General features: G+C 63.1%; 2 protein-coding genes across 2 annotated transcripts; one reads left to right on the plus strand and one right to left on the minus strand.

Annotated features, from left to right (window-relative positions):
• The first annotated feature begins 823 nt into the window (after positions 1-823).
• On the plus strand, positions 824-3,416 carry ASB8 (ankyrin repeat and SOCS box containing 8). The gene is made up of 3 exons (XM_082781415.1): positions 824-1,149; positions 2,065-2,169; positions 2,572-3,416. Exons 1-3 carry the CDS (start codon positions 1,033-1,035, stop codon positions 3,202-3,204), a joined length of 855 nt encoding a protein of 284 aa, XP_082637541.1. The 5' UTR covers positions 824-1,032; the 3' UTR covers positions 3,205-3,416.
• A 1,072-nt stretch (positions 3,417-4,488) lies between these two features.
• Positions 4,489-12,320, minus strand: PFKM (phosphofructokinase, muscle). Its single transcript, XM_082781388.1, has 22 exons — positions 12,111-12,320; positions 11,287-11,360; positions 11,116-11,193; positions 10,688-10,877; positions 10,337-10,502; positions 10,209-10,253; positions 10,014-10,122; positions 9,377-9,472; positions 9,189-9,281; positions 8,965-9,090; positions 7,924-7,988; positions 7,635-7,698; positions 7,416-7,562; positions 7,094-7,164; positions 6,919-7,006; positions 6,668-6,820; positions 6,405-6,569; positions 5,600-5,661; positions 5,414-5,525; positions 5,213-5,312; positions 4,986-5,091; positions 4,489-4,858 (listed from the first exon to the last, which is right to left on the minus strand). Exons 1-22 carry the CDS (start codon positions 12,199-12,201, stop codon positions 4,711-4,713), a joined length of 2,349 nt encoding a protein of 782 aa, XP_082637514.1. The 5' UTR covers positions 12,202-12,320; the 3' UTR covers positions 4,489-4,710.
• Between the last annotated feature and the right edge of the window lie 688 nt (positions 12,321-13,008).

Genomic DNA, 13,008 nt, shown 5'->3' on the forward strand with positions numbered 1-13,008 from the left:
CCTCCCAGTATATCCAGTGTGTCCCAGTGCATCCCAGTATACTCAGTGCCTCCCAGTAAGTCCCAGTGTCTCCCAGCGTCCCCAGTATATCCATTGCCTCCCAGCACATCCCAGTGTGTCCTAGTGCATCTCAGCGCACCCAGTGTGTCCCAGTATACCCAGTGCTTCCCAGTACATCCCAGTGTACCCAGTGAGTCCCAGTGCCCCCAGCACATCCCAGTGCCCCCAGCATATCCCAGCACGTCCCAGTGCCCCCACCATATCCCAGTATATCCCAGTGCTCCCTGCACATCCTAGTGCCTCCAGTATGTCCCAGCACATCCCAGTGCCTCCCAGTACATCCCAGTTCTCCCTGCACATCCCAGTGCCCTCAGCACATCCCAGTACGTCCCAGTGCCCCCAGCATGTCCCAGTACATCCCAGTATATCCCAGTGCCTCCCAGTGCCCCCAGTACGTCCCAGTCAATCCCAGTCAATCCCAGTATATCCCAGTGCCCCGCAGCCCCGGGGTGGGGGGGCTCCTCCCGCCCCCCCCCCCCGTGCCCCCCCCCGCCCGGTCCCGTCCCAGCGCCCCCGCCCCCCCCGAACCCCCCAGCCGGGGCCCCGGCGCCCCGAGCCGAGCCCGGCGGCAGCGGATTGGCTGAGAGCCACCACGAGGGCGGGGCTTGCCCTCCGCCGAGCTTATCGATTGGTTAAAAGCACCGCGCGGGGACGAGCCCGCTGAGAGGGCGGGGCTTCCGGGAGGGCGCCGCTCGCTGATTGGCGGAGAGGCGAGCGGGGCGATGCCGGTGAGTCCTCCGCGCATGCGCTACCACCGCCGCTTTCCACTTCCGGGTGGCGGCGGCCGCTTCCGCCTCCCGGTGGGCCTGCGGCGGCGGCGGCGGCGGCGCCGGTTCCGGGCCTGGGCCTGGGCCTGGGCCCCGCCCCCCTCCGGCCTCCTCCTCCTCCTCCCCCTCCTCGGGGCCCGGCCGGGCCCGGCGGCGGGGTCCCGGTGTCCCGGTGTCCCGGTGCCGGTGCCCCCGGTGCCGCAGGATGTGGTACATCATGCAGAGCGTGCAGAGCAAGTACTCGCTGTCCGAGCGCCTCATCCGCACCATCGCCGCCATCCGCTCCTTCCCCCGGGATAACGTGGAGGACCTCATCGGGCGGGTGAGCACCGGGAGGGGGGCGGAACCGGGGCCTCCGTCCCCCGGGGGTGCCCCGTTAATGATAGGTGTTAATTAGGGACACCCCGTTAGTGTCAGGCACCGATTAGGGGCGCCCCGTTAATTCCAGGCACCGGTTGGAGGCGCCCCGTTAACGACCGGTGCCGATTACAGGCACCCCGTTAATTCCAGGCTCCGGTTGGGGGCGCCCTGTTAATGACAGGCACCCATTAGGGGCGCCTCGTTAATTAACAGCACCAATTAGGGATGCTCTCAACCAACACAGATGCTGGTTGGGAGCGTCCAATTAATGACAAGCACTGATTAGGAGCACCCCATTAATTCTAGGCACTTGTTGGGGGTGCCCCATTAATGACAGGCAATAATTTAGGGGCACCCTGCTAATGACAGGCACCCATTAGGGGCGCCCTGTTAATTAACAGCACCAATTAGGGGTGCCCCATTAGTGACTAGACGCTGGTTGGGAGTGCCCTGTTAATGATGAGCACCAATTAGGGGCACCCCGTTAATGATGGGCACTGATTGGGGGTGCCCCGTTAATTCCAGGCACTGGTTGGGGACTCCCGTTAATGACAGGCAACGGTTGGGGGTGCCCCATTAGTGATGGGTGCTGATTAGGGGCACCCTGTTAATTCCAGGCACTGGTTGGGGGTGCCTTGTTAATGATGGACATTGATTAGGGGCATCCTATTAATGACAGGCACCAATTAGGGGCACCTTGTTAATGACAGGCACCGACTAGAGGTTCCCCGTTAATTCCAGGCACTGATTGAGGGCACCCTATTAATGATGGGTGCCAATTTAGGGGCACCCCATTAATTCCAGACATTGGCTGGGGGCGCCCCATTAATTACTGGTAACTAATCACCACCCCATTAACGACTCCGTGTCCCTGTAGGGCGCCGACGTGAACGGGATGCACGGCACCCTGAAGCCGCTGCACTGCGCCTGCATGGTGGCCGACGCCGACTGCGTGGAGCTGCTGCTGCAGAAGGGAGCAGAGGTAACAGCACCTTGGGGTGGTGCCGGCCCCGGTACCAGCTGCTCTGCCCCTTTTTGGGGCAAAACGGCTCCGGTACCGGCTGCTCTGCCCCTTTTTGGGGCAAAACGGCTCCGGTACCGGCTGCTCTGCCCCTTTTTGGGGCAAAACGGCCCCGGTACCGGCTGCTCTGCCACTTTTTGGGGCAAAACAGGCGGGATGAAGGCACTCTGAGGGAGCAGGGAGGGATTTTTTAACACCTCGGAGACGTTTTTGGCTGAGATTTTGCCAGTTTGGGATGGGAAGGGCGAGACCTGAAGGGCCACCAAACGCCGCCTGGTTTTTATGGGGGAACCTCGCGCCGCCCCTACCCCCTGCCCCGCTGTTTTTCCACCCCGTTTCCCTCCCGCCCTTTCCTCCCCGCAGGTCAACGCCCTGGACGGCTACAACCGCACGGCGCTGCACTACGCGGCCGAGAAGGACGAGACCTGCGTGGAGATCCTGCTGGAGTACGGGGCCGACCCCAACGCCCTGGATGGCAACAAGGACACGCCGCTGCACTGGGCCGCCTTCAAGAACATGGCCGAGTGCGCCCGCTCGCTGCTGGAGAACGGCGCCCTGGTGAACGCCCGCGACTACAACGACGACACGCCGCTCAGCTGGGCGGCCATGAAGGGCAACCTGGAGAGCGTCAGCGTCCTGCTCGACTTCGGGGCCGAGGTGCGGGTGGTCAACCTGAAGGGGCAGACGCCCATCTCGCGCCTGGTGGCCCTGCTGGTGCGGGGACTGGGCACGGAGCGCGAGGATTCCTGCTTCGACCTCCTGCACCGAGCCATCGGACACTTCGAGCTGCGCAAGAACGGCAGCATGCCCTGGGAGGTGACCAGGGACCAGCAGCTCTGCCAGAAGCTCACCCTGCTCTGCTCGGCCCCCGGCACGCTGCAGACGCTCTCGCGTTACGCCGTGCGCCGCAGCCTGGGCGTGCGCTTCCTGCCCGAGGCCGTGGAGCAGCTGCCCCTGCCCACCTGCCTGAAGGAGTACGTGCTGCTCCTCAGCTAGGTGCCCGGAGCAGCGATTTTTAGCACCCGTGGGTGCTGGGCGAGCAGCGGGGACGCTCCGAAAGGCTCCGTGCTCCTCTCTGTGCCTGCCACGCTTGCTCCTGGCGAGCTCCTGCGCTGTGTTTTCAGCCAGGCGAGGAAGCTCGAGCCTCCCTCTAACAGATGGCAAAGCCGTCGCGGCCGCTGGATTAACCTGGTCCTTCTTTTGGTGTTTTTTTTTTTTTGTGTGTTTTTTTTGTTCTGTGGCGGGCAAAGCGAGGCTTTCCGGGCGCAGTCTCCCCCTTGGGATGGACTCGAGGTGCTGCAGGGCACGGAGAGGCCCGGTGGGTGATCACACACCTCAAGCCCGCAGCCCCGTGGGGCGAGCACCCTCCTCACCGCGCACAGCACCCGGGGCGCCCCCTGGGCACCCGGGGCAGCTTCGTTCACCCCCGTCCCCCTGAGTTTTAAGACGTAACGGCGCGTTAGGGGCAGAAGGAGGGGAGCTGGAGGGAGCACAGCACCCGCAGGAGCGAGAAACCTTCGTGGGGCGCGAGGCCAGCGAGGGGAGGAGGCCCCCACGACCAGGGCCTGGTGTCCCCATGTCACTGGGGCCCAGCACTCGCTGCTCTCCCCCCGGAAATTTGGCCACAATTTCTGCAAAAGAAGAAAACATTTCCCTGCCGTCCAGGATGGCTCCGCTCCGGGCACGAAACGCTCCCGAGCAGGAGGTTTTGGCTCCCCTCTGCCATCAGAGCTCTCGGTTTGGTTCTGCGCTGCCCCCTCCCCGCCTCGTGCCTGGTTTTATTTGTGTGTGTTTGTACCGCGTGCGTGCGGAGGCGCTGGCAGCAGCTCCCCGGGTCGCTGCCTCTCGCTCCCGACGGTGGGTGAGGGGCGAAACCCCCCCCGGAGCCGCTGCCCGCCCCCAGCCCACCGCGTCCCCAGCTTGTGTGTACAGAAATAAACGGCTCCTCGCAAGGCCTGGAGGAGGTTTGTGTCGATGGCCGGGGGGGTAAGGGGGGTGCCCTGCTCTCCTCGGGGGGGTTTCCCGGGGTGGGGCACGGTTTTGGCACCGCGTCGGCGGCCGGGGATCCTCCGGGAGAGCTGCAACGGGCACCCGGGGTGGGGTGAGGAAGGTAAACCTGGGTGCTGGCTGCAATGGGAGAAACGTGGGGGGAAAAAAGAAGATTTTAGGGCTTTAATTCCTTCCTGCTGTGCTGGGAACACGGCTGTGGGGTCGAGCAAGGGGTGGGAGTCACGAGGGTGCCGCGTTTCCCTCCGCCCGTGGGTGAGTTTGCCGCCGCCGTGAGCGGTGCCGGTTTTATTGAAGCGTCTTAATTGGGAATTCAGAACTAAAGAGCTCCCCGTGGGGCACAGCCCTCGCTCCCCCCGCCGCTGGGGAAGCGCCGCTCTGCTCACAAAGCCCACGAAACACACGACCGGGTCTCACCCAGCCCGAATTTACCCCGAGGATGCCCCCCTCCCCCCCCCGGCTGCGGGAAAGCTGCACAGGGCCCCCGGTCGCCCCTCAGATGTTGGATTCGAGGGAGATCCTCTTCTGCCTGACGTGCTCCAGGTGCGCCTTCTCCGAGGTGTCCAGCTCGATGTTGTACTTGGCCAGGATCTTCAGGATGGGGCGCAGCTTCAGCCACCACTGCTCCTTGGGGATGCGGTGCCTGCCAGGGGGGAGAGGGCGGCGTGAAGCGCCCCGGCTGCGCTCCCAGCCCGCAGCCTTCTTCCTCATCGTCATCCTCCTCCTCCTCCTCCTCCCCAGCCCCGGGGGGGATCGGGGGGGGCACCTACTCGAAATCTGTCTGCTCCTTGAGCTCGGTGATGGGCTGGAAGACGAGGCTGCGCTTGCGCATGCCCAGCAGGCAGGCCGAGTCGGCCGTGTTGGCGAAGATGCGACCTGTGAGGAGGGGCAGCAGCAGCCTCAGCACCTCGCCCCCCCTCCCCGAGACCCCCGAGCATGTGTTCAGGGGGCTTTGGTTTATTTCTGATGCCCGGGACCCCCCCTCCTCAGGACCCACCGTGCCGGGAGCACTCCTTGATCTTCCCGGTGATCCAAGCCACCGCCTTGGCGCCCATTTTAGTGCCGAAATTCCTGTCGAAGGGGGTCGGAGTGCCGCCCTGCGGGACAAACGGCACCGGGTGACGGGGCAGAGCAGGGAGAGCTGCGTCCCGGGGGGGGGCTCCAGCCCCTCGCGGGGTGGTTTGGGGCACAGCCGTACCTGCTGCATGTGCCCCAGCACGTTCTTGCGGCAGTCGAAGATGCCCTTCCCCTCCTCGGAGTAGAGGTTGTAGATGAAGTCGGTGGTGTAGTTCTCGTTGCAGCGCTCGTTCCTGCATGAGGAGATGGGGCCGGGCTCAGGGGGGGCAGCTCGAGGGCATGGGCCCCCCCCCGGCCTCGTCCTTACCTGAGCACCAGCCCCCGTTTCACCGTCGTCTTCATTTTTTCGGTTAAATGCTCCACGTTGATCTGGGGGGGTGAGGAAAAGCCGGGTGGGAGGTGGGTGTTGGAAGCACGGGGGGGGGATTAATGGGGTGGCCCTGTCCCTGTGGTGGTGCTTGGCTGGGGGGGGTGTGAGCAGGGATGAAGGCAGCCCCCAGCCCTAAAATGAGGCTCAGTTTTGGGGGGGGATGTGAGCAAGGATAAAGGCAGCCCCCACTCCTAAAATAGGAATCAATTTGGGGGGGACACAGGGATAAAGGCAGCCCCCACCCCTAAAAGGAAGCTCAGTTTTGGGAGACACAGGAATTGGTAAATGCAACCCACACCCCTAAAATGAGGCTCAGACTGGGGGGGACACGGGCAGGGATAAAGGCAGCCCCCACCCCTAAAATGGGGCTCAGATTGGGGGCGATGTGGGCAAGGATAAAGACAGCCCCCACCCCTAAAATGATGCTCTGTTTTGGGGTACCCAGGGATCAAGGCAGCCCCCATCCTTAAAATGTGGCTCTAATTGGGGGCGATGTGGGCAAGGATAAATGCAGCCCCCACTCCTAAAATGGGAATCAATTTGGGGGGGGGGACACAGGGATAAAGGCAGCCCCCCACCCCTAAAATGATGCTCCGTTTTGGGGTACACAGGGATGGAGGCAGCCCCCACCCCTCCAACCAGGCTCCGTTTGGGGCACACCAAGAGGACGAGCGCAGCCCTGGCCCCGCCGCGGTGCCCTGGGGATGGGAGGGGAGTGCTGCGTGTCGGGGGGGGCCCCCACCTGCAGATCACGGATGTTGAAGTGCTCCTCGTAGATGTAGGCGGCGTCGGCGCCCCCCGCCAGCCCCGCCAGCGTGGCCAGGTAGCCGCAGTAGCCGCCCATCGTCTCGATGATGAACACGCGCCGCTTGGTGCCCGCCGCCGACTGCTTGATGCGGTCGCAGGTCTGCAGGGCAGCAAGAAAACATTTCCACGGTGGGGGCGGCGTCTAATTAACGGGGCGACTAATTAACGGGGGGGGAGCAGGGGGGCTAGGTGCCGCACCGTGGTGATGGTGTTGAGGGCGGTGTCGGCGCCGATGCTGAAGTCGGAGCCGGGGACGTTGTTGGAGACGGTGGCGGGGATGACGCAGAGCGGGATGCAGAGCTCCTCGAACTTGGCCCTGCCCTCCATCATCTCCAGGCTGCCCGTGAAGGCCTTGGGAAGGAGTTTGGGGGAGGGGGGGGGCAGCCAAAAATGAAGGCACGGGCACCAGGAGCTGCCCCCCACCCTTGTCCCACTGCTGCCCCGCTCACCTCGAAGCCCCCGATGATGATCAGCCCGTGGATGCCGAAGCTGCTGATGTTGGCGCTGATTTCCTCAAAGTATTTCTTGGGCAAGGTCCTGGCCGAAGTGTTGGGGGGGAGTAAAACCTCCGGGGGTGGGCTTTGCCCGGGCCCCCGCACCCGGGTTTGCGCGGGGCGGCGTTACCTCTTCGTCCCCAGCTTGGAGCCACCCAGCCCCGTCCAGCCGCCGACCCTCTCCCAGCTGATCTCTTCCACCTGGCAGCGTGGGAGGGGGGAAGCCAAACACAAAAATTGGGGGGTTGGGGGGGAGAGAAGAAGCAGGAGGAGGAGAGTTTTGGGGCGCACCGACCTCACCGTGCAGGTCGGGCATCAATATTGGGGTACCCCCGAGCAAGGCTGCAAGGGGAGCCCCATCCCTGGGGGCTGCAGGTTTGGGGGCTGCACCCTTCCCCCGTGCACCCCCTTTCCCCGTGCACCCCCTTTCCCCCCCCCATTTCCTCACCCACCTTCCCAAAAGCGAGCCCCTCGAAGCCGTCGTGCACCGCCAGCATGCGGTGCCCGTGGATGAGGCCGATCCTCACGGTGGAGCGCACAGCCGCGTTCATGCCGGCGGCCGGGGCGCCCACGTTGAGCACGGCCAGCGTGTAGCCGCTCTGGGGGGGGCGAGGAGATGGTTTTAGGGGGGGTTCGGGGTGCCCCCCGCTGCCCCCTCCTCAACGCCTCACCTTGGTGGAGGGCGGGCGGATGTGCGCCAGCAGCTTGTACACGTTCCAGTTGTTTTGGAAACTCCTGCAAAAAGAAAAAGAAAAAGGAAAGAATGAAATAATGACATGAAATAGATGAAATAGATGAAATGAAATAGATGAAATGAAATAAATGAAATGAAATGAAATAATGAAATGAAATGAAATGAAATGAAATGAAATGAAAGAGGGAGAGTTGAGGGAGCGCTCGGGATGAGCAGAGCCCCACGAGGGACGTGCTGTGGGTGCTGTGGGTGCTGTGGGTGCTCACCGGCCCCGCAGCTTCAGGGCATCGTCGAAGCGCTTCTCGTTCATCGCCGTTGTCACGTCTTTGGTCTGCGGGGAGCAGAGACGGGCTGGTTTGTGCCGTGCCCACTTGGTTTGTGCCGTGCCGATGTGTTTGTGCCACACCGGCCGGGTTTTGTGTCACAGTGGATGAGTTTTGCATCGTGCCGGCTGAGTTTGCACCACGCGGGATGGTTTTGCATCACTCTGGGCAGATTTGCACAGCACTGGCTGGGTTTGCACCATGCCAGGGACAGGTTTGTGCTGTGCCAGGGATGGTTTTGCACCATACCAGATGGGTTTGCACTCTGCTGGATGTTTTTACCCCATACCAGATGGGTTTGCACCATGCCAGGGGTGGGTTTTGCACCATGCCAGATGTGTTTGCGCTGTGCCAGATGGGTTTGCATTGTGCCAGGGATGGGTTTTGCCCCATACCACAGAGGTTTGCACCATGCCAGGGACGGTTTTGTACCATACCAGATGGGTTTGCACCGTGCTGGATGTTTTTGTCCCATACCAGATGAGTTTGCACTGTGCCAGGGATGTTTTGGCACCATGCCAAATGGGTTTGCACCGTGCTGGATGTTTTTACCCCATACCAAACAGATTTACACCATGCCAGGGGTTGTTTTGCACCATTCCAGATGCTTTTGCACTGTGCTGGTCAGTTTTTGCCCCGTTACCAGACGGATTTGCACTGCACCAGCCAGTTTGCAGCACACCCAGCCGGGTTTGCACCACGCCAGCCAGGTCTGCAGCACACTGCACGACTTCACACCGCACGTGGTGGGTTTGCACCGTGCTGGCCGGGTTCACATCACACTGGAGGGGTTTGTAGCAAGCACACTGCGTGGATTTGCACCGCATGGGCTGGGTTTGCAATGCACTGGACGGGTTTGCACCGTGCTGGGTGGGTTTGCACCGTGGTGGATGGGTTTACATCGTGGTGGATGGGTTTGCACTGTGCTGGGTGGGTTCGCATGGCAGCAGCCTGAGCTGTTCCGTGTCCCTGCCCCGCACTCACCACCTGCACGCACTCCATCAGGGGCAGGCGCACGGCCTGGTTGCCCGAGAGGCTGACGACGCAGGCGGGGGTCTCGGGGGTGGCCTCCAGCAGGGCCATGACGGCTTCCACGCCCATGCGGCTGCCCTAGGGGGACAGGGACGGGGTTGGGGACAGGGACAGGGACGTCACCATGGCCCCGTTTAGCTGTGACCGGCACAGGACGGGGGGATGGAGCCACCTACCAGGACACGGTCGAAGGCGGAGGGCGTCCCGCCGCGCTGCACGTGGCCCAGGATGGTGACCCGGGTGTCATAGCCCAAACGCTTCACCACCAGCTGCAAGATGGAGGGTTTGGCTCAGGGATGGGGTGCCTGACCCTCCCCCGGACCAAAAATGGGGGTGGAAATGGGGTTCCCGCCGTCCCGCTTACGTTTTTGATGTCGTCGGAGGTGATGGGTTTGCCGTGCTTGTCGATGGCGCCCTCGGCCACGATGATGATGTTCAGCCTCGAGCCGCCCAGGCGGGTCTGGGGGAGAGGTGGAGGTGAGGAGGGGGACAGGAAGGGGGACGGGGACATGGAGCGGGGTGGGGACAGAGATGGGGATGAAATAGGGATGGGAATGGGGAGGGGGCAAGGACAGGAATGTGGATGGGATGGGGAGAGGGGTGGGGACAGGAATAGGGATAGGGATGGGGATGGGAATGGGATGGAGACAAAATAGGGATGGGGGTGGGGATGTGGAGATGGGGATGGGGACAGGAACAGGGATGGGATGGGGACAGGGACAAAATAGGAATGGGGATGGAGGTGGGGTTGGGGACAGAAAGGGGGATGGGATGGGGACAAGGATGGGGACCAAACAGGGACAGGGATGGAGATGGGGACAAAACAGTGGTTGTAGATAGGGACAAGGATAAAACAGGGATGGGGATGGGGACAAGGACAGAAAAAGGTATGGAATGGGATCAAGGATGGGGACTGGGATGGGGATAGAGATACGGATGGGGACGAGGACAGGGATGGGGACAGGGACAGGCAGGTGGCACCCCCCTGGAGCCCACCCTACCTCTGTCAGCCTCCGGCACAAGTGGTCCTCCCAGTCATCCTCGGGAGGGGACTCGGGGATGAAGACCCAGTCAGCGCCGCAGGCCAGGGAGGTGATGAGAGCCAGGTAGCTGTGGGGGCAGAAAAAGAGGCCGTTTGGGGCTTTTTCCCCATTTTTCATTGGCATCCAGCTCCCGGAGGCAGCGTGGGGACGTACCCGCAGTGCCGACCCATCACTTCCAGCACGAACGTCCGCTGGTGGCTGCGAGAGACGCGGGGCCAAGTTACACCACGGGGAAGGAGCAGGGGGGACCTGGGTACGGGACGGGGCCGTCCCCGTGTCACCTCTGGGCCGTGGTGGTGATGGCGTCCACGATCTCCATGATGCGGTGCAGCGCCGAGTCGGTGCCGATGGTCATGTCGGTGCCGCAGAAGTCGTTGTCGATGGAGCCCACCATGCCCACGATGTTCAGGTAGCTCGACTTCTTCGCCTCCTCCGCCGTGATCCCCCCTAAAAAAACGGGGTGGCGAGGGTGTGGGGCAACACCCCCCCTTCCCGCTGCCTCCCCCTACCCGTTTGGGGCAAAACTGCCCAAATCCCGGTGTGGCGAAAACCACATTTTTGTGCAAAACGCGCTTAAAGGAAGGTGTTGGAAGACAACCAGGGGGATTTTTTTTTTGGGGGGGGGGTCGTACCTGTCTTCAGCAGCTCGGCCAGGAGGCTGCTCCACTCGGCGCGGAAGGTGTCGGCGCCGGTGAGGCTGCCATCACCGCCGATGACGCAGAGGTTGGTGATGCCGCGCTTCACCAGGTTGCGGGCGGCTTTCAGGCGCCCCTCACGCATCCGAAAATCCTGGCACCGGGCGCTGCCGATGACCGTGCCGCCCTGGGGGGCGCCCACCCCCCCAAAAAAAGATAAATCGTCGTTAAAAACAAGCAGCGGCACCCCAAAAACAGGCGCCGTGCTCCCCGCCGCGCGGGTGCCAGCGGGCGGCTCCGGTTTCGGGTTATTTTCGGGCTCGGCCCTTCGCCCCCGTGGCGTTGGGTTACAGCTGAGAAGGTCAAGGGGGGGGCAAAACCGTGTTGTGTCCCCCCCCCTCGGTGTCCCCCCCTTCCCGGCTCACCAGCTGCAGCATCATGGAGACGCTCTCCCAGGTGGCCTCCTTGATGTTGTCCCCGCCGTCCACCAGCCCCTGGTAGCCCTGCAAAATATTGGGGGGGGGGGGGAAGCGGCGGTGATTTGGGGTCCCCGTGGGGGTTTGGGGGGGTAAAAGGGGGGCGGGGGGGGCACCAACCTCGTGCACGAAGTAGACTTTGGCACCCGTGTAAATGCCCACGCGCACCACGGCGCGGACGGCCGCGTTCATGCCTGCGGGGAGAGGAGAGTCCCCAAATCCGGGGCTGGGGTGGGGGGGGGGGGCCCTAAAGCCATCCCCGTGTGTCCCCCCCCCCCCATAGCCCTCATCTCGCAAAGCTCCCTGTTTGTTTTCCTCCCCCCCCCCCCCGGCCCCGCAGCTGCGGGTTATTTTTGCCCTGCTGACATTTAGCGGCGCCGGGGCCGCGTGACGCCGGTGTTGGGGACAGCTGGTGGCACGCCGCGGTGGCGCTGAGGCAAAGCAGAGCCCCCTGGCCTCGATGAGGCCCCCTTCGAGGGCAGACAGCAAAATTGGGCTCAATCTGAGTGGTTTTGGGCCATCCCGCTGCCTGAAACCCCCAGGTTTTGGCTTCCTTCCCTCGGCCACCCCGCGCTGCGTGTCCCCGGTTTGGGGACCTCGGGGACATCCCCGCCAGGGCTGCTGGCAGCTCTGGGGTGATCGTGTCCCCGTGCAGGGCAATTAGCGCAAATTCCTATAATTTACACCAAATCAGGACTGGAAATTGTCATCACAGACCATTCTTGGTGGTCGTTACCGCGTCACCCCCAAGCTCCAAACCCTCCTGTCCCCCACCAGCCCACGGAGACCCCCCCAGAAACCACCCGGGGGACACAACAAGCAACGAGCCCCAAGAGCCAGGCGCACGCAAGCCCCATTTTAGCCCGTTTTGCCCCATTTTAGCCTGTTTTATCCCCAAACAGCCCAACCAGGGTGGGTTTTGGGGGGTCCCATCCCTTCCTTACCCTGCGCGTCCCCCCCGGAGGTGAGGACGGCGATGGCTTTGCCGGTGCCCAGGTTCTCCGTGTGCACGCAGGCCTTCGGCGGCTGCGCCATCTTCTTGGCTGAAAAAAGAGGGAAATAGGGCAAAAAAACAAACTTTTGGGGGCTGGGAGGGGGGCTCGGTGGCGGCGGAGAGGCACCGAGCGCGGCCCCGGTGTCACGCGGCGAAGTGACAGCGAGCCCCGCGTCAGCCCCTAAATCGGGCACCGGGAGGGAGGGGCGGCCCCGGGGGTGGCACTGAGGGGGGGGGACATGGCCCTGGGTTGTCCCCAACACCCCCCCCCCGCCCCCCCAGGGCCACCTCTGGGGTTGTTTTGATGCAAAATGGCAAAATGGTGGTGTGTTTTTTTTTTTTGCTGCAGCCTGGTGTAAAAATGGGGAGGTTTGGGGGAAACTGAGGCGTGGGGGGGGGTCTGGGGGCAGGGGGGGGGGCGTTGTGTCCCAGGGGAGGGGTCCTGCTGGTCCCAGGCTCTGTTCCTTTACTGGTCCCTGGCTGCCCTCCTTACTGGTCCCAGTCTCTATTCCCTGCTGACCCCAGTTTGACCTCCTTCATTGTCCCAGTCTCTGTTCCTTTACTGGTCCCAGTCCCTGTCCCCTACTGGTCCCAGTTGCTGTCCCTCACTGGTCCCAGTCGCTGTCCCTCACTGGTCCTGGGCTCTGTTCCCTACTGGTCCCAGTCCCTGTTCCCTAACTGGTCCCAGTCCTTGTCCCTAACTGGTCCCAGTCCCTGTTCCCTAACTGGTCCTGGGCTCTATTCCCTCACTGGTCCCAGTCCCTGTCCCTCACTGGTCCCAGTCCCTGTCCCTCACTGGTCCCACTCCCTGCCTCTAACTGGTCCCAGTCCCTGTCCGTCACTGGTCC

Source organism: Aythya marila, assembly GCF_965140915.1.
Source record: "Aythya marila genome assembly, chromosome: 30".
Classification (NCBI taxonomy): Eukaryota; Metazoa; Chordata; class Aves; order Anseriformes; family Anatidae; genus Aythya; species Aythya marila.